Raw genomic sequence first — 18,425 nt, forward strand, 5'->3', positions numbered from 1 at the left:
TGAATGAAACAAATTACTTAATGTCTTGTAAAAATATATGTATATTACTGGATACAACATAGAATATATGAAACATATCAACGTATTGATACTACCTTACTATAATGGCGAACGCTTATAACCTACTTATTCTATCCTTCTTATACTTGATGAACCTGGGTAAGTTCGATGTTGCTGTACTGACGAGGACCTTGTATTCTTTTGGCAGCCTTTTCTGTTGTCTGGCCTGGAAATTACACAATAATATTAATTAATTGCATTGCATTTTCATGACTCTATGAAAGAAGAAGTTAGGGTTGTTTTAACTCTGGAGCTGCGGAGAACAGGCTACAAGGACGCCGGCTCAAAGCAGTAGAAGGAACGGAGTCGTTTTTAGTCAATAAGACACTCCCTCACGTCTCACCCAAGGCAGGAGAAGTGATTGGATATTTCCCCTACATAAAAAAGCTTTTTAATGATTCCTTACCTTATTTTTGAGTATTGGTGCTAAAATAGCCAATTTATCAGTCAATTTAACTTTAGCTGCTAAAACATCAGTTTCATCTTCAGAGTATAGATCAACAAGAGTATCTATTGCTTCAGCCAGAACCCAAACTTCGTTCTCCTTATGTGCTTGTTCTAATATAAACTCTGTTATGGTACATATAACGTTGCTAGTGACGTCATTCAAGTTATTGACTAACAGTAAAGCCAGGATGCCAACCATACGGATTAGATTCGATCTTATCTCTGGTACTTGACATTCCTTAATACCTGTAAGCATTAGCTGAAACAAAATTACGACATATTTATTTTACGCAATAGATTAGATGGTGTTTATAGAAAACGTGAGAAAATTATGAACATTGAGATGGACCCAAGATGCGCCCTTGGGAATCCCATCAATCAACTAGTATTTGTATCATCAACAATGAATTTAAAATAAAAATTACTTCTTTATATATCAATCAGGAAGAACTTACCTCAATATCTGACAAAGCCAGATCACTGAACAAGTTACAGTCATTGCTGTTCCCACTATCTCTAAACTTGATCTTATCTAAAGCTGCTCTCATGACTGCTGTAGCTGATTCAGCTAGATTTTCATTTTCCGGGTCTTGCTTGAATGCTAATTTTCCTGTATCTACCCATATTTTATAGACACCATTTACACCACCAAGATTTTCAATGGGAAGTGTGGATAATAAATTATTTATGCATAGAAGAGCTCGAGATTGTAAGCTTAGTAATCTGAAATTTCGGAAACAGTTAAAGGTAGAAAAATGTTATACATCATACATATACAACACATAAAAAGTCTGTCTAAAACAATATATACCTCTTGTAAATCAACTGTGATGCATCATACTCTTTCAATATTAGCATTACATTCTGTGCAGGCAACTGTGTCCTAGCCCAAACTTTATCAAATACTTCCAAAGATATAAAAGCTTCCATCATTTCAGGTGGTAGCTTGTCTTCTGCAAGAACACTTTCATTACCACCATTCTCACAGAGTTCTTCATCAGCTTCATCACTTTCAGAGGAATCATTACCTTGATCATCACCATCTACAAGACAAACATTTACATGCATTAAACCTACATCATGTTCTTGTATTGTACGCAAACATAAATTGGTATTATAACAAAATTTCTTACCTTCACAAGAACAAATATTGGCAATAATTTCTATGGAACTTTGCTGGGCAGTTAACATTTGTGTAACAGATTGTATTTGACTATCTAACTGTTGTGCTGCTTTTCCTTTAGGTGCTTCCACTTTCCCTGAAGCATCACTCAAGGGAACATTACTAGAAAGCTGACTACAGATCAGTCTGTGGTCCACAGAGAGGGTATTAGCTAGAATAGTCATTATTCTCCTTATAACATCAACTGGTAATGTAGTAATATTGCCACCACATGTATTGATTATCACTCCAGCTGCTAGTGTCTTTACTAGAAGCACTGAAGGATCAGTGCCTTCTAGTCCCAACAAGGTTTCCAGTTGCTTTTCAGCATTTGACTTTATTTTGGCCATTGCTGCAGGATTGTCTTCCACGACAACAAACAGGCATTGTAAGACTGCTGTTACTATTTCACTGGTGAATGTGCCAAGGTCTAAGTAACGCGGGAGTATGTCTAATATTCTAGACTGGCCTAGGTATTTTACTGCAAGATCTGAAAAAGACATAGTAAGCATAATGTAAATAGGTGTATCAAACGAAATTGACTATGTTTTGTCATGATTTTAAATAATATTGTCCTCACCAGAACTTTCGCACAGATTTAACAGTAAATTGACACACTGGATAAATGTATCACTATCCTCATCTTTTGTTTTAGAATTTGGATCAGGCACCCAACTTTCAGCATGCTGGAAGAAATGAAAAATTATGGCTGTTAATATTTTATTCCAATATTTTCATTATAATGTTTTAGTCAGTGGGACCTCTTAGGGTTTGAAGCTACAACATCCTTTTTTTTCCAAGTTACATAGTACACCTCATGTTTGATTTTTTCTTCTAGCAGTTAAGCAAGTCTAAGTTACATAGTATTCTAAAATTATTACACAACATACCTCATGGAAATAGCATGTCACTGGAGTCATGACATCTTGCTCCATCATAGCATCACATGTTTCCATGGCAACGGTAGATAAATTCCGTAATGCACCAGCTGCTGCATTCCTAACAGAACTGGCTGGATCAAGTAACAACGGAGCTGCCACTTTTACTAATCCTCGGTTTATAATCTGTGGTATGTTTTCTGGGTTCTCTATCAGCATGGCAAAAGTTTGTAGACCACAGTATTTTTCTTCAATATCAGCGCCCTGAAAACAATATTAACTTTATTGATACAAATAAAACAGATAGGTAATGTAAGCATTATTCATTTAAATTACATTTCTACATATAAATGAGTTTAAATGTAGTAAAATTTTTGAAATTCAGCCGTAAGAACCAAGATTATCTTCAACTCCACTCACTTGTAACTGATCCAGTATAGTTTGAATGGCATTTTCTTTGTTGTCCACAGGCAGTTGCTCTTCCTCATCACTATTATCTGCTGCCAAACTTCGTTTTGCCCTAGGAGGTTTAGATTTCCTAATTTTACCCATTTTGTGCAAGTAAACCTAACCCTCAAATTCACAAACTAACAACACGTGTGACTGTTGTCAATGTCAAGTGTAAATTGTCAATAGTAAGTAACTGACACTGTCAAACGTCAACAGAATGACAGTAACGACAGGTACTTAGACTGCGTTCGTATTGTTGCATATTTTATTTTAGCTTAGAACTCGTTCATATTGTCGCATATTTTATTCTATTCTTCATTTTAATTATAAATACCTACTATCAATTGGAAATAGTTTCGTCCTACTTGAAATTGTTGTTTTCCTTCACCTCTAAGCATCATGGTAATTTCACGTTGCTTGGCATGATTGGTTTCACGCTTTTTATAAACTAAATGAAATGTTATGTCATTTCTTTTGTTTTTGTCATTATTATAGATGTCTGTCAACAGCACTTGATTAATTTAATTTTTAATGATAAATCTACACTATTTTTGCAATTACTGTAGTTTGTATACTTAATTATTATTAATTTGTTGAATTTTCATTACTTATTGTAAACAATGGTAAGTCAAGAAAAAATCGACTTCGAGCGTTAGAGGTACAATGATTAGAGATCGATTCCCATTCTTGTCTATAACGTCTTAACACTTTAACATGCCTTTTAATCTAAGGAGTAGAAAGACAGGTCTAAACATAGCATAAACTGGATGTAATACCACAATACAATATAAAACTAAAGTAGCTTAGACCATACTGCAAGTAGATAAATAGAACTCATTTTATCCTAAAAAAAAATTAGATTTTTAAATGATCCAGTTGTGCTGGGATTCAGTACCAGAGTCCAGTCTCGGGACCTCTTGGTCGACAGTCACCCTTGTCCACTCGATCAACGAGGCAGTCACAGTCAACATCAACATGATGTGCAAGAACTGGACACCCACTTCTCCAACCGTGCAATCAAATGCTTTACAGAGAGTTCCTTTGCAGGTGTACGACTATTTCGACAAATACACATTTTTGTGTGAAATGTATGATGAAGACGCAGATAAAATAATAGAATTGGTCTTACATTATTTTCCTTTCGATAATTCGTGTCAAGTAATAGACGCGAACAAAGGGAAAAATCTTGTAAAACGAGTACAGCTGCCGACTCTAAAATTGGAAATGTTGGAAATTGGCAATATAGTTAATGTATTCTCGAAATTGCTCCTTATAACAGATTGCGCACCGGCAACACGGAAGACACTGTTTTATAAATTCGAAAAAGGTAACTTTTCTAAGGTTATTTTTATTCCATCTAAACCTAGTCTGAAGTTTAGTTTTGAAGAAATAAATAACTTCCCAAAATAAGTTACACTAGGTACATAGAGACATATCTAATTTCATACATACTTACCTACCTACTTATCTCTGTTCACGAACTTACTCCTTAACCGACTCCGAAACCTTTTATTTGCAGTACTTTCGCCCTGATAAAACCAGTACCAGCAGATTTACATGGAAAAATAATTACATTTATAACAAAAAATGGGTTCCGTATAGTGCGTATGAAAAATGGAAAAATTACCAAAGAAGGCGCATTGGCACTTTATAATCACATTGCTGGAAGCAGTATGCTCCCGTAAGTAGACAGGCAGAATAAGAACGATTACGATCCTGAAAAAACTAAAAAAAATTATTACCTTTTTATATTTAATTCCGAATCCTAATTTCATCAACATTCACAATGTCACAACAAGAAAACTTGCGGTTTTCTTTATTTAATTTCATATTCCGTGGTATTGATGATAGCAAAAATTTTAGGATCATAGTTGACTACGTAACTAGTGGCGAAGTGATTGGACTAGAGTTGGTGGGACGCAACGCAATAAAGCGGTGGCGGCGCTATTTAGGGGCAACAAACCCCGCTGAAGCTGAGCCTGGTACTCTAAGAAGCCTATACGGAGAAAACACGCTCCGAAACATTGCCCACGGCTGTACCACTACAGAAGACGTTAATGACGTAGGTAGCCTTTGAAATATATTAAGGTTCAGCGCTCTGATTGGCCGGCTCTAATAAACCAACCAATCAGAGCGCCGAACGCGCTCCCGTTTCGATTACTTTAAACGTAAACAAACTCGTACTAAAGCTACAGATAGAAAAGGAAAACCGAACATCTCTAATGGCTACCTTTAGCTTTTCAAGCCCAATAAAATAAAGCTGTATCATGCCAAGGTCCTCATCGAAATTGGACATCAACTTTAACATTTTACCCAATAATAAGTTCATTATTAACTAGATGTTGGAGTTATTCTTCGGGTATGAACACGGGCACATACCACGGGTCCCATTCAGAGCTACGTTCGAGAACTGCACTTGTTGCGTGATCAAACCTCATGCCGTACTGGAAGGCAGCGTCGGCGCTATCCTCGAACAAATAACGACCTCTGGAAACTTCCATATCACTGCCATGGCCATGTTTTCTGTTACACTGTCTAATGCTGCAGAATTTTATGAAGTTTATAAAGGAGTTTTGCCTGAATATGAGGTTTGTACCGTCGTAGTACTAATGGAAATCTTTTTTTCCCAATAGATAAATGTCTACCTGAGTTGGGAAGTGACTACTTAGATAGAATATTGATTTTAATATTTCTTTGGGATTTTGAAGGTTACATCTCATACTTCTGCATTACTATTCCTCAATTTCAGCTGATGAGCATTCATCTGGCAGAAGGAAAATGCGTTGCCTTAGAAATCAAATCGTCTAATCCTGACGACAACTGTGTCTGCGAATTCAGAAAATTATGTGGACCTCGAGACCCGGTATTATTTTACATATGAACTTAATTAAATGAGTATTCCTTTTTGTTCAATTATTCCCCGAACAATTTAGATTTCGGACGTAGCTCTATGCTTTAGGGTCTTTTCATAGCTGACGGAACATCGTCGCGTATTATCGGTCGCGTAACGCCAGAACAGACCAATGTATAGAAAAACAGTTAACCGTTCAAATTCAACCGATGCGTCAATACGACCGATGATACGCTCTACGTATTTTACGTCAGATATAAATCGACCCTTATGGTTGAGAATTTCATAATGGTAAAACCCAATAGGTTGGTCCATATCAGGCCCCATACCCATACCTTCCATTTACAACCAACAAACATTACCTAATGATTATTTCAGGATCTATGTCGCCAGTTGTATCCTAAGTCAATAAGGGCTTTGTACGGAACTACATTAGTCCACAATGCAGTACATTGCACAGACCTCCCTGAAGATGGGGTATCAGAAGTTGAATACTTTTTCAAACTGTTAGCTAATGACTAATGATTAGTCACTAATCAGTAGGTCTCTTGACCTATACATATTTGTGTACCTGGTGCTATTTACATTGTACCTTAATTAAATTTTTACGTAAGTAGATTTAATTAATATCTAATACAGTTGATAAAAGTCAGTAAAGTTGGTTTCTTTGATATTTATTAAATAACATCTCTTACAAATAAAAGTGCCAGATGTATACTTACCTGAAAATATGCTATGCAACCTCCAAGTCGCGTGTCGCAAAACGTTTGACGGCATCAATTTCACAAGATACAAAATTGTTAAACATTAGATACGATGATTTTATAAAGCCTGGCTTATTTTTTTTTATTATTAGACCATAATCTACCCCTTTTCAAATTTCATCCTGATCTATTCAGTCCTTTTAACATGATTGAGTAAAAAATATAGTATACACACAAACTTTCGCATTTATACAGTAATATTAGTGACGGAGCCGCGGAAGACTTAACTGATTGCAGAGGCTCCAGCTCGAAAAGCAGGAGTAGGAACGGGGAGGTTTTTAGTCAGTAAGAGTCTGATACTCTCTCGCCTTATTCTAGGCGGGAGAAGTTACTGGGATAATTTTGTCCCCTAAAAAAGGCCTAATGAGACAGACAGGGAAAACAAGACGCATTCAACAAGAAGTGTTACAAATGAAACTAAAAAAACTGTACCACCCTTGCGTTGGTACCTACTTACTTACCTAGTTACACCAGCTGATAGATGCTGTGCAAACACCTACAGGGAGAGAGAATAGGATGTGCAAACAGCAGACCGCCCGCACGGCGCCATGCACTTTACAACTTAGGGAACTTCTCGTCTCGAACACACAAATTGAAATAGTTCATCCCAATCCTACTAATCAGGATATGAAATTAAAATTAAATATTGATTTAAGTCTTGAATAAGTTTTACATGATGAGGCTCTTTGATTAAGTGCTAATTATGCTATGTAAAGTAATAGTAAGTAAATGCTAAGTAAAGCGTTTCGTCAGAAATTGTCATTCGTTAGTTTAGAAGCTTTTAGCAAAAGTGAGTTTCATCTAGAAGATAATTAGGTTCGCAGAGTTTTATTCTTATAAAAAGTCTAGTTCAATGTTGGATAAATAAGGTAAGTATTCTACTATTCTACAATAATTCATTGATGGAATTTTTATTTTAGTTTAATTCAAAATTAAGCGTAGCTAATAAAAGAGTTGGGCGGCTGAGCGCGAGTTGCGAGGCAGATGCGGCGGCGTCTTTGTAAGCCGCCGACCGACTCATTTACATTTATGTTTCAAAATCTGGCCGCGGGACGGACTTGTCGACTCCCCGCTAGTGCTGTCTGACTTAACACCTGTCGACAAATTCAATTTAAATAATTCTCATTACCAGAGTTGCGTTCTCAGCTTTTCCATTATTAAACTGCTTTTCTCTTTAATGGGGTACGAAGGAGGTCAAGGAGGAACCGATTTTATTCGATATTTTTTTACTTAATCATTTTGGTTTAATTGGAAGAAAAATATACAATTGAAAGTTATAAGTCATAAGTACCTCTAGTCCAGTGTAGTGTACCTTGGTTGTCTGTCTACCTACCTACTTTGTTTCCAAAAAATCCTATTATCTTTGCAAATAAAATTTAAATTAAAATCTCTTCATGATTCGATTACAAACAAAAATATTATAGGGCAGTGCCTACTTGAGTCGATGCAGACGACATAACAGACTTCACTAGGGTGCAGCGCGAGCCGGGAGCGGGCAGCGGGCGGCGCGCGGCGCCCGGTAGCCGGCTCTCGAGCTTTCTTCATAAATCAAAAAGTTGTTTTTGTGTCTTATCGGCGGATAATCGGCGGCTGCTACCGCGCTGCCGATGCCGCTCACCCCCCTCCCTCGCCACAGACCGCTATCGCCCGGATGGACATTAACTTTTTGTCGAATTTTAATGGGAATTAAACATAACGAACCGATTATCATTACCTACGTCTCCACCACCACATCCATCGATTTCGGCCCCGCTAAATGGAAGCTATTAAAGGATTTTAGTGTAATCGATAACGAAGGGTAATAACTAGAAAACTATGACTCCGCCAGTTTGGAATGCAGGCTTGACTAGACAATGTTGAAATGAGCCTTTGTTTTCAGAGATTAAAAATAAATTCTATTCTTTTAACCATTTTTGGGGTTTAACGTTATTTATGCACAGGATTTTGTCCTTGATCATGCTTTTGGACACCAATGTTTTAATTTTAATTTAATCCTTCATACGGAAAACGTAACATTTTGCTACAGATAAAAAAATGTTACTAGTTTCCGATTGTTGCGATGAATCTGAGTCATTTTACATCGAAGAAAAAAATGAAGGTAGTAAATCATTTTATAGAGAAGGCTAGCACTAGAGCACAATAAGTGATGTAGACAGATAATTTGGTGTAACGTCAGTGATGAGCGTGGTATATGCGTATCGGCGGCGCGGCTTGGCGGGCTCGCTTGTGTGATCGTGTCAGCACATCTACTTCGCCTAATTGCACCCCCGCAGCGTGATGGATGGTCCGCGCCAGGCTGCCCGGCATCCCCCCCCTCCCCGCACAACCTCGCACCCCTCCCCGCGGCACACCCCACGAACACAAGGGTTGTTCCCAGAAATTCCATTATCATCCAACTCGCCTCGTGTGCCGCTTCATTTAACATTAACAACGCGCCGACTGTTACAATCGTCTTATTGTATTGAACACAGGAGTTTCTGAAATTCCACTATTTGGTTGCCGGTAGGTCAAATTACTTAGAAACTGGTGAAAAAATTGGATAATTTCTAGAAAGTCACCGATACTTATTTGGCCCTGGATAGAGAGGCCCATTTTACTAGGAATTGTGTGATAATGATTAATAGATTTAAAACTGAGGCAATAGAACAAAAACAGCAATAGATACAAATATTAACTGTTAGTCCTTGAAAGTGTAGGCAAAGATTAATTTAACTTGTTCCAACTGTGCTAATTTTAGTAGCAGCACACATTATAATTCCAAACTACTTACGTGTATTACTAAGAATTTCAAAATACAAAAAGAAACAATCAAGTTACCAACTTACCAAAAAACATGATTTGCTACTACATTTACATCAGCTAAACTTGTTTAGTGCTACAAAAACAAAAGTTTTACTTTCAATAAAAAATCCGACTAAGTATCAAATTATTTCCATTCCGACTATAATCGATGGATGAGACATCCGACCCCTAATCGCTATTTTAATGTTTTCGGTTTTATGTCTTTCAAAGAAATAACAAAGAGCACTATAGAAATCCATGATTTATAATCGTCGTAAAGAAATGTTTCATGGCACACATTAAATTCTTGAACAAAAACAGGACGTCAAGCTTCCCCAGTAAACCCTTATATTTAATATCTTAGGTATCATTATCTACCGTGGAATAATAAAAGGATCAAAGGTTGATTATTATTGTGCATGCCAATATAACGTCCGACTGTTCGCCTTTTGTGTTGCATTGCGTGTCGTTCGTTCATCAGACGTCGGCGTCGATGGTAACCGTGGGTACAGCACTAACTTAATAAAGGGGTTCAAAGAGTGTATATATTACAAGGTTGTCGTCAGAAATCCACCCTTTTCCGGTCGACCGAATAGAAAGGAATCGAAAAAAGATCAATATTTGGACAGAAATTATTATAACGCACACGACCGGACGCGAATACGCTCAGCGGCGCTAATAAAACGTAGAGCAGGATGCGATTTTCGACGGAATCATGTTAACTCGTCTGTTCTCAGCGTTCTCTTGTCACAACAGAGTTGAGTTTTTTACACGATTCAATTGAATCGGATATCGAGCCCAGCGGCGGTGGCAGTGCAGCTTGTATGCCCCGAGCGAATTCTCATTGAACCGGCATCGCGCACTTCCGCAACACAATCCGATCCCGCAGCTATTGAACACGATCCGGTGTTTATTTTTCTCGGAGCTTCAACCCATATAATGGGTATACAAAAAAGAGGGTTTTTTGTCAGCGTGTAGTGTCGCAAGTTCTCGTCTGTAGGAATTAGACCACGTGGTCTAAAGATCCTCAGGTTTCATAAGTCCTGGATAATGCATCTATCTACCTGCCTGTGTCTCTTCTATGAATTAGTCTTGACTGACTGTAAGAAAGTCTTCAGTCTCAATTTCTCAAACCAAGTTACCAAGCAAAATTAAGATCACCCTTGATAAATTTATGTAAATGGTATGAAATAGTTTCATACCAAGATTGAAGCCATAGTTTCGTACCTCAAAGAAGAAGGCTCGTTATACTTAAACGTACTTATCTACCAAAAACAAAGATCTAAGTATCTATATCTACAAAGGTAAACTTTTCTTTTGCTTATTTACCTTCCGCCTAGGCAAGTATAATAATTTCTTTAAAGTTTACACTTTCTGATAATATCTCTTCCTTTATTTACGCTACGGCAATGATTCTGGAGTTATTTAAACAAGTTGATAGATAAAGTGCGATAGGGAGCGGCGTTCTTGTCATGAGAAAGAAAACCGAACAAATAAAGAGATCCTGGTCTCGCGTCGACTGTGTAACACCAGGGGTAGCTCTGATAACGCAAACAACGAGATACTAAAATTAGACACTTTGTACGTTGAAAACTTTATTGAAATACCGCTTTGTTTATCGGTGTTAGGTGTTTCAAAGTAACGTTCTGTTGAAAATGTTAAAACAATAATTACTTTGTAGACGGAAACGTAGATTAGATTAGGCTCTTTCAGCTCCTTTAAGCTTCTTTGGCTTATTCAGCCTTTGACTTGCTCGGATAATGGAGGTTTGGGTTCTATTTCAACTGATAAAATTCGAGAGCAATACAGTTTCGGTAGTACAAAAAAAATTGCGGCTAAAACCTCTACCTCTCTTTATGATAACAATTTGTATCTAATATTGCAGTTAATGTTAAGAATTAGAAATTTCCTAGAAAGTGGCCTCACATCGTCGCTCAGCACGCAAGACGACTGAGCACAAATTCAAACCTGTAATTTGAATATGGAAGGCGGCGCGGCTGGCTGGCCGCTGTCCGGCATCGGCTGGGCAACCGGCCTACCTCGGCTGCCTCATTAAATAAACCACATGAAACTAAACTAGCCCTATCGTACTCCACATTTCGACATCGAAACGTCACTATTGCCTTACTGCCGTGACTTCCTGCAAGCCACTTGCTACAATACCTTCATTGACTTTGTCTACCAGTGATATTAGAAAACTAAATTAAAAATTTAAAAAACCCCCGACAAAAAACTTAATTTCCCTTTAAAAAGTAAAAAAAATAATAAAAGAAACTTAATCTTAAAGTACCTAAGAATGTACTAATAATTCTAAAAAAATACGTCGCGTTGGGGGACCGCTCCTAATTATTTCTTAGAATTATTCTATTATATTCTAAAATAGAAAATATATAGCGGCGCGGGCGGCGGTGTACAGTCCATATGAATGCGGTCCCCCAACAAGACGTATTTTTTTAGAATTATTAGTACATTCTTAGGTACTTTAAGATTAAGTTTCTTTTATTATTTTTTTTACTTTTTAAAGGGAAATTAAGTTTTTTGTCGGGGGTTTTTTAAATTTTTAATTTAGTTTTTTATTTTATACTTTTTATAGGTAGGTTAGGTTAAGTTAGGCTTAGTATATTACATATACTTACTATAATTTCAATTCTTGTTAAGGTAAAGATTACATTCGAGGTCAAGCTCGTTCGCTTTTATTTTTGACTTATTAATTACTAGTTTTTGTTTCTACATATAAGTAGGCTAAAGATTACATTGGTGCAAGATTTTTTGTTTATAATAAAACGTTAAATTAATTTTTTTATATTTTTGTTATTAAATTTTTAATTTAATTATTATTATTTTTTTAATTTATATTTAATTTTTTATTTATGTTAATAAGACAAAATAATGTCTTTCAATAACTTCTTTCATTGCGGTTTAATTTGAGAACCCATCCCAGTATATTTGCAGACCTTCGGCTAATCTCCCCACTTTCACCGCCCATAACTTTAAAACGGCTTAACCGATTTTCTTCAAACATGTCTAAGAACACTCGCATGTAAGTCCCCTTTCATACGAAAAAAACTAAATTGAAATCACTGCATCCGTTTGGGAGTTATGATGCCACAGACAGACAGACAGACAGACAGACAGACACGTCAAACTTATAACACCCCTCTTTTTGCGTCGGGGGTTAAAAACTAAGACTGATTTCATACACACACGTAGGTAGGTCATCAAAAAATTGAAAGCTATCATTTATTTAATAGGCTGTCGACTGTCGACGAGTGTTGTTATTGAAGAGAACACGTTCGTAGAATGTCGGAAATAGCGCTTCCGAGTAACTCTTACATCGGATCTCTTGTCGCCCGTCCCATGTTTATTTATACAACTTCTGTAATCTGATGGCGACCGACCGCTGAGATCGTATCACTTCACGACTAGAATAACTGTCTTACCATCAAAGAAGGTCACACGATGTTGTAATGTTGGGTTTGTTAATGCTAACTTTTCGGTAAAATATTTTCGGTAACAAAACAAAACAATAACTTAATCTATTAGTCAGATTAGACGATACAGAATCCACAACTAACCTACCTACTCGTTTTAAAAACCGCAATCCGCTTAAAAACTTCAATCAGTGCCGCCGCTAATTACCCATCCTTAGTTAGGTAGATGTGCTCCGTCCAAAGATGAATAAATAATTAAGATCCGACCTTTTGATTTTGAGTGATGCTCCCCCACGCAACTTCCCACATGAATTATGGTTTCACATTTACAAAGTAAGTACCCAGATAGGTGTAGCCGTATAGTATAGGTCGAGAGGAACTACCTACACTAAATTATGGTAGGTAGGTGGAAACAGATCGGGATCGTCGGAGGTTTGCGGCACGGTTTGCGGCGTCGTCGGCGGCAGTGGTCGGGCGGCTCGAGCGGCTCGGCGCGGTGAGATCAAAGCTCGGCGCGGGTCGACGCACGCGGCTCTCGATCGGCCGCGTCACGTCCCGCTCGCCGCACATCGCGCGCCTCCCTGCCTCGCCCGCGTCTTCAACAACGGCCTCAACTCAATTCGTTTGCTTGCCGTTTGGCCGACTTCAAGATGCGCCGCCCTATCGGCACTCGCGCGCAAAATAATACTCAAAGGAAGCCTACCATCTTTGAACCGGTTATTGTTTACAAACGACCAGGGTTTAATGGTTGTAAATTGCTTTTGCTCAAACGTAATATTACGACCTTGTTGTTTTGTATATTGTTTCCGCATCAAAAACTAATGAGTTTATGTCGAAAGTTTACATACGTTACTTTGTTTCTCTATGTGCCAATATCTCATGACACGGCATGATTTATGTAACCTGCCTAAATAAAATTTCCATTATTTAATTAGGTACAGCAATTAATAGAATTGTCTATTACACCTAATTAGTGGTTGTGACCTTTCAGTATAACCGTTAAACGCTGGGTCACTTACCGAAACCGCAACATTCTTTAGTTATCTTATGTAGGTAGGGAGTATCTAACTACGCAAGCTCTCTGTAGTAAATAATGGTCCATATACAGAGAAAAAGGTACCTAAGTAAGGTACTACACTCGATCACATACAACTCTATCAGTACAACTGTACACAGCACATGCGCCTTTCATGTATCCCCGTTAAGTTCCCCCTCGAAAGGGAGTTCCTTCTAATCTCCCGGAGCGTTAATCGTAGAAAAGAAAAAATAAAACGTAAGTAGTTTAAAAATCAAAGCGTGGTGCGTTCGTGGCGCATGGCGTGTCCGACGGGCATCGTAAGGCAACGGGTTGAATTAATTAGTAGTGCAGTGCTCGGCGGCCGGCGGCCGGGCCACTCACTGTCTTTATAACATAATTTGCACTTCGTGCGGCGAGATCAAAGCCGAGGCCGTTCGATGGCGGCGCCTTTGATCACGACGAGCCTTTGACTGCCGCCGCCTCTACCGGCCACGCCTCGAAATAGTCAATTTGTCGCTGCTTTTTTCACGAGACGAAATGTAATTTTTACACGCATGAAAACATCGTAAAATTGTTCCGTACTTTTTGATTTTAATAACAGCGTTTATGTTACAATGTTGTGAAAGCAATGATAAATAATAGTTTGGTCATAAGTAAAAAAATAACTATTATTTCATTAACGAAACGTGATGATTAATAAACTTTAAAACTATCGATAGGCAGATTTTATTCGATAACAAATATTCTAGTTTTTTGTTATCACGTCTATCTTTCTAGATCTAGTATCGATCGCGTACTTAATCAGGTCGATTGATCTGCACTATCTGTAGATATCGATCGATAGTAATGCAATGATAGTTTTTTCAACTAAAACAACATCATAACATAACATTAAAATGTGGTCTGTGGTCTAAGAATTAAAACCAATGATCATTATTTACCCAAAACTCGCCAACTGAAGACAGAAATTCACATGTCTATAACTATTCAGCTACGAAAAGAAATTTTAGTTATACTATGGAGCTGGCTATTAAAGCCATTTTTCTAATAAAGACAATACTAAAAAAATAGAAATTAGGTCACCGTCTAATCAAAGATAAAAATCTATCCAGCAAGTCACGAGAAAAATTGATAAATCATTTCATTTACTTAGTTGGGAAATCAAAGCTATTTTCGCGTCCCTCAGTCAGTTGTAACTTTACAATTCCTGTAAAATTACGTGTTGTAATAATTTATTTATTACATTTTGCTATTATTTACCTAATGCCACAGTAAATGGGTATGTATTACATGAAACTTGAACTGAATAACATGAAATGTAGCAAAGAGCACGTGTCAATGGTAGCTTATTAATACCCACGCGACGTATGTATGTGTGTGTTTTTGTATGTTTAAGTACGCATAACTGCGTTAGTATTAGTTTAGTCGCTTTACTACACCTACATAGTGTTATTCCTAATCCGAAACACGTTGCGGTTGTCTATAAACTGTACTAATAATTGCAAAAATAAAAATTACAATCACACAAAGTACTTTCATTACACACACATTATATTATATCTAGCACACATTCCATTCACTGTTATATTAGTTATGTAGCATAGATACCTACTCACACCTCTACCCAACTCTATCAGGGTAAGTATAAAGTATAACAGCTGTGTTGTTATTTTATGGCGGTGCCGACAAAGAGATGGAACAATTATGTTGGTAATCAATTTGATAGTGTTACTACTACGCTGCCGACCGGCCTTTCCGACCAGGGGTGATGCTATCTCCGCATTTGCCCGATGGCAATGGAAATTGGTATTGGAACTGCTAACACACTGTTTTAAAACTCGTTTGGTAGTCCGCACTCCGTAGATTGTAATTAAAAAAATGCTTTCATTTGAAAGCTTGTAATTCTTTAGGCCCTGTATATTATGTTAAATATTAAAGTTGTGTGAGTGCTAAAACTTTAAATAAAGATTTGGAATACTGTTATGGCATTTAATAGCCTTTGGAAATATTGCTCTAATATCCATCTCGGAGGAACATCTGCGGACTGTCTAGCGGGTTTACAGGGACTCCTTGAAAAAGCAGGAGTAGAAACAGGGTGATTTTTATTCAGTAAGAGTCTGACACTCCTTTTTGCCTCGCCTAAGGCGGGGGAAGTCATTGGAAGATTTCCCCCCTTAAAAAAGGACGAACAGGCAAGTGAAACCAAAGCAGAGCTATTTGAGCTAGCTAAACAATTCATACGTGTTAAATTAATGAATTTATGATCAAAAATATTGCAACCGGTAGCCAGATGCCTGATCAAAACATTAATATTGGGGCTTAAGTAGAAACAAAACAAAATTATAGAAGAACGTATACAAGTTCCAATTATGGGGAAACGTGTAGTGTGTGTGAGTTGTGCCGGGCGGGCAGTCGCGCGCCACGCCATGCCAGCGGAAAGATCAAAGTCACAGAGATGAGTATCGTATCACCGGCCAGCGGCAGAGACCCGCGCACTTTTTATATTTTTTACAACGGCAACGTAGCACACAGTTTACCATTTACAAATATCTGCTTTTAAAAGGCAAGCGGTAAAATAAATCTTTACAATTTTGTTTTGTGCCGCGGATAAGCATTTATACATGGTTTTGGAGGCAGGTTTCTTATTGCAGTTACTAGATCTGCCTTTTTAGCTATATTAGAAGGTAAGTATGCTGTGTAGATAAACAATTATCTATTAGTACCTAAGCACGTACTTATCTGTAATCAGGACTTCCGAATCTATATAGTTCAATTAATGGCATTTGCTTATCAGCTTATTACACTCATTCATATAAACCATACCTACCTACCAATTTAGTTAAATAAATAAATGGGAATCTCATGATAGAATAGGTACGCCCCAGAAATTAAGTAAGGTCATTGCGCACTGAATCATTTGAACTGAACGAAATTTCCAATTACCTGAGTTGTACGCTGATTTACCAACATAGGTACCCACCTACCTAATCTTGAGACAGACAAATTCACGAATGATCGATAAAAACCGCGACCCAAGACGTGGTGAATCAGTTTGAAAGATTACCACTTACCAGGGAGGTGCCTCTACTTACTTGCTACATTACAGGTAATAAACCGCTATAATTCCTTTACTATATGATTGTAACTATACCCTAGTCGTTTTGTTCTTGATATTAAAACAAGAAAAACATACCAAAAGTAGTTAATAACATAAGTCATCTCCAAAATCGTTAGGTATTGAAAAACGCATAAAAAGTCTGCATTACATTGCAAAAAGTTCTCTTTTTAAAATCGGAATCACAAAACGAATGAAACATTTTTAATGTGCAACATTTTTTTGTCTCTATTTGCAAGCTGCAACGTTGAAGAGGTTGCCAAACGATGATGGCACGTGACGCAATAACCGGGCGGCTCGTTTGATGTCCGCTTTGTATCCAGTAAATCCAGTAATGGATCGGCGAGCAGGCAGAGTTGTCGCTTGTGATGTTACCGCTAAAGAGCGCGCCGACAAAGGGCTCGCGGTAGCACAAAGCTATTGATATCATTTAAATCCCTTTGATAATCACCGACGTTGTTACATCCCTTTGGGACAGTATTATGTTACTAGGGTTAGGGACTGCTACTAGTGCATTTGTTACTTTAAATGCATTTTTTTGCTCCTTTGCACAATTTACTACAGCCGGAGTTTGAATGAAACTAGCTATTCATTGTAATAATGATGCGCGAACAGATTTTAGATTCACTGATAACATATACAGGAAGTATTTTTGATTGATCGACCAATCGTTCAAAATCATATTGTTTAAAAACTCTTCTTACAATATGGGTTAAAAAAACTAGCTAAAAAAACACACTCCATATACCAGCCTGTACATATAAAATAGTTCTAATAATCACACTTTGTAGCTATTAATTCGGGATCACTTTTTAAGCGGCCGACGTATGAGAGAACAGGTTTTGTTGTAGGTGAATGTAAAGAAAAAGAAGCGTTCACGCCGTAAAGTATAAGGGGATAAAAGGAGATACGTAATCGTATGTTATTATTTCTTTCTTTGAAGTACCGAGCCGACGCGAGCGGTCCATGCCGTGTCTACTACAAATTGCATCTGCGTCCGCGCACCACGTTTTGCTGCCCTCCTACTTACGTATCATACCGTTTGTTTCAAGACTTGATGCCAGTATTAAAGAGAACAATGAGGAGATACGTACTGTAGGTGGTCGTACCTAATATAATATTTTTAATTAAGACCTTGCATCTGCTTATCTATCATCTCCCTCGATCTATACAAATCGAAACTTAAAAAATCTGGGTTACCAATTTGTACAATGGTGCTTTCTCTTTTGTTTGAAACAATTGATCTTATGAATCAATGAAATGTGGAGTACATAGAGATTAGTAATGCCGTTAGCAGCATGATCAACAAGAAAAAATGATTCCTCCTGACAAGCCAACTTGGGTGATCAAGTAAACAAGAGGCTTTACAAGAAAGCTGAAGATTGGAGAAGTGTGATGAAAATACATGAGTGGGCATTGCCCACACGATGCGATAGAAGTCGAGCGACCACATCTGGCGACGTGCCAG

At 37.6% G+C, this 18,425-nt stretch overlaps 2 protein-coding genes across 2 annotated transcripts; one reads left to right on the forward strand and one right to left on the reverse strand.

Annotated features, from left to right (window-relative positions):
- Positions 1-17: 17 nt before the first annotated feature.
- Positions 18-3,179, reverse strand: LOC118272853 (HEAT repeat-containing protein 3). Its single transcript, XM_035589568.2, has 8 exons — positions 2,968-3,179; positions 2,560-2,811; positions 2,250-2,355; positions 1,641-2,159; positions 1,319-1,550; positions 963-1,230; positions 467-766; positions 18-226 (listed from the first exon to the last, which is right to left on the reverse strand). The coding sequence occupies exons 1-8, from the start codon at positions 3,097-3,099 to the stop codon at positions 116-118; spliced, it is 1,920 nt and encodes a 639-aa protein (XP_035445461.2). The 5' UTR covers positions 3,100-3,179; the 3' UTR covers positions 18-115.
- A 310-nt stretch (positions 3,180-3,489) lies between these two features.
- On the forward strand, positions 3,490-6,408 carry LOC118275380 (nucleoside diphosphate kinase 7-like). The gene is made up of 7 exons (XM_050698604.1): positions 3,490-3,620; positions 4,045-4,320; positions 4,515-4,678; positions 4,861-5,059; positions 5,337-5,585; positions 5,747-5,860; positions 6,227-6,408. Exons 1-7 carry the CDS (start codon positions 3,618-3,620, stop codon positions 6,368-6,370), a joined length of 1,149 nt encoding a protein of 382 aa, XP_050554561.1. The 5' UTR covers positions 3,490-3,617; the 3' UTR covers positions 6,371-6,408.
- Positions 6,409-18,425: the final 12,017 nt, after the last annotated feature.

Source organism: Spodoptera frugiperda, chromosome 15, assembly GCF_023101765.2.
Source record: "Spodoptera frugiperda isolate SF20-4 chromosome 15, AGI-APGP_CSIRO_Sfru_2.0, whole genome shotgun sequence".
Taxonomy (NCBI): Eukaryota; Metazoa; Arthropoda; class Insecta; order Lepidoptera; family Noctuidae; genus Spodoptera; species Spodoptera frugiperda.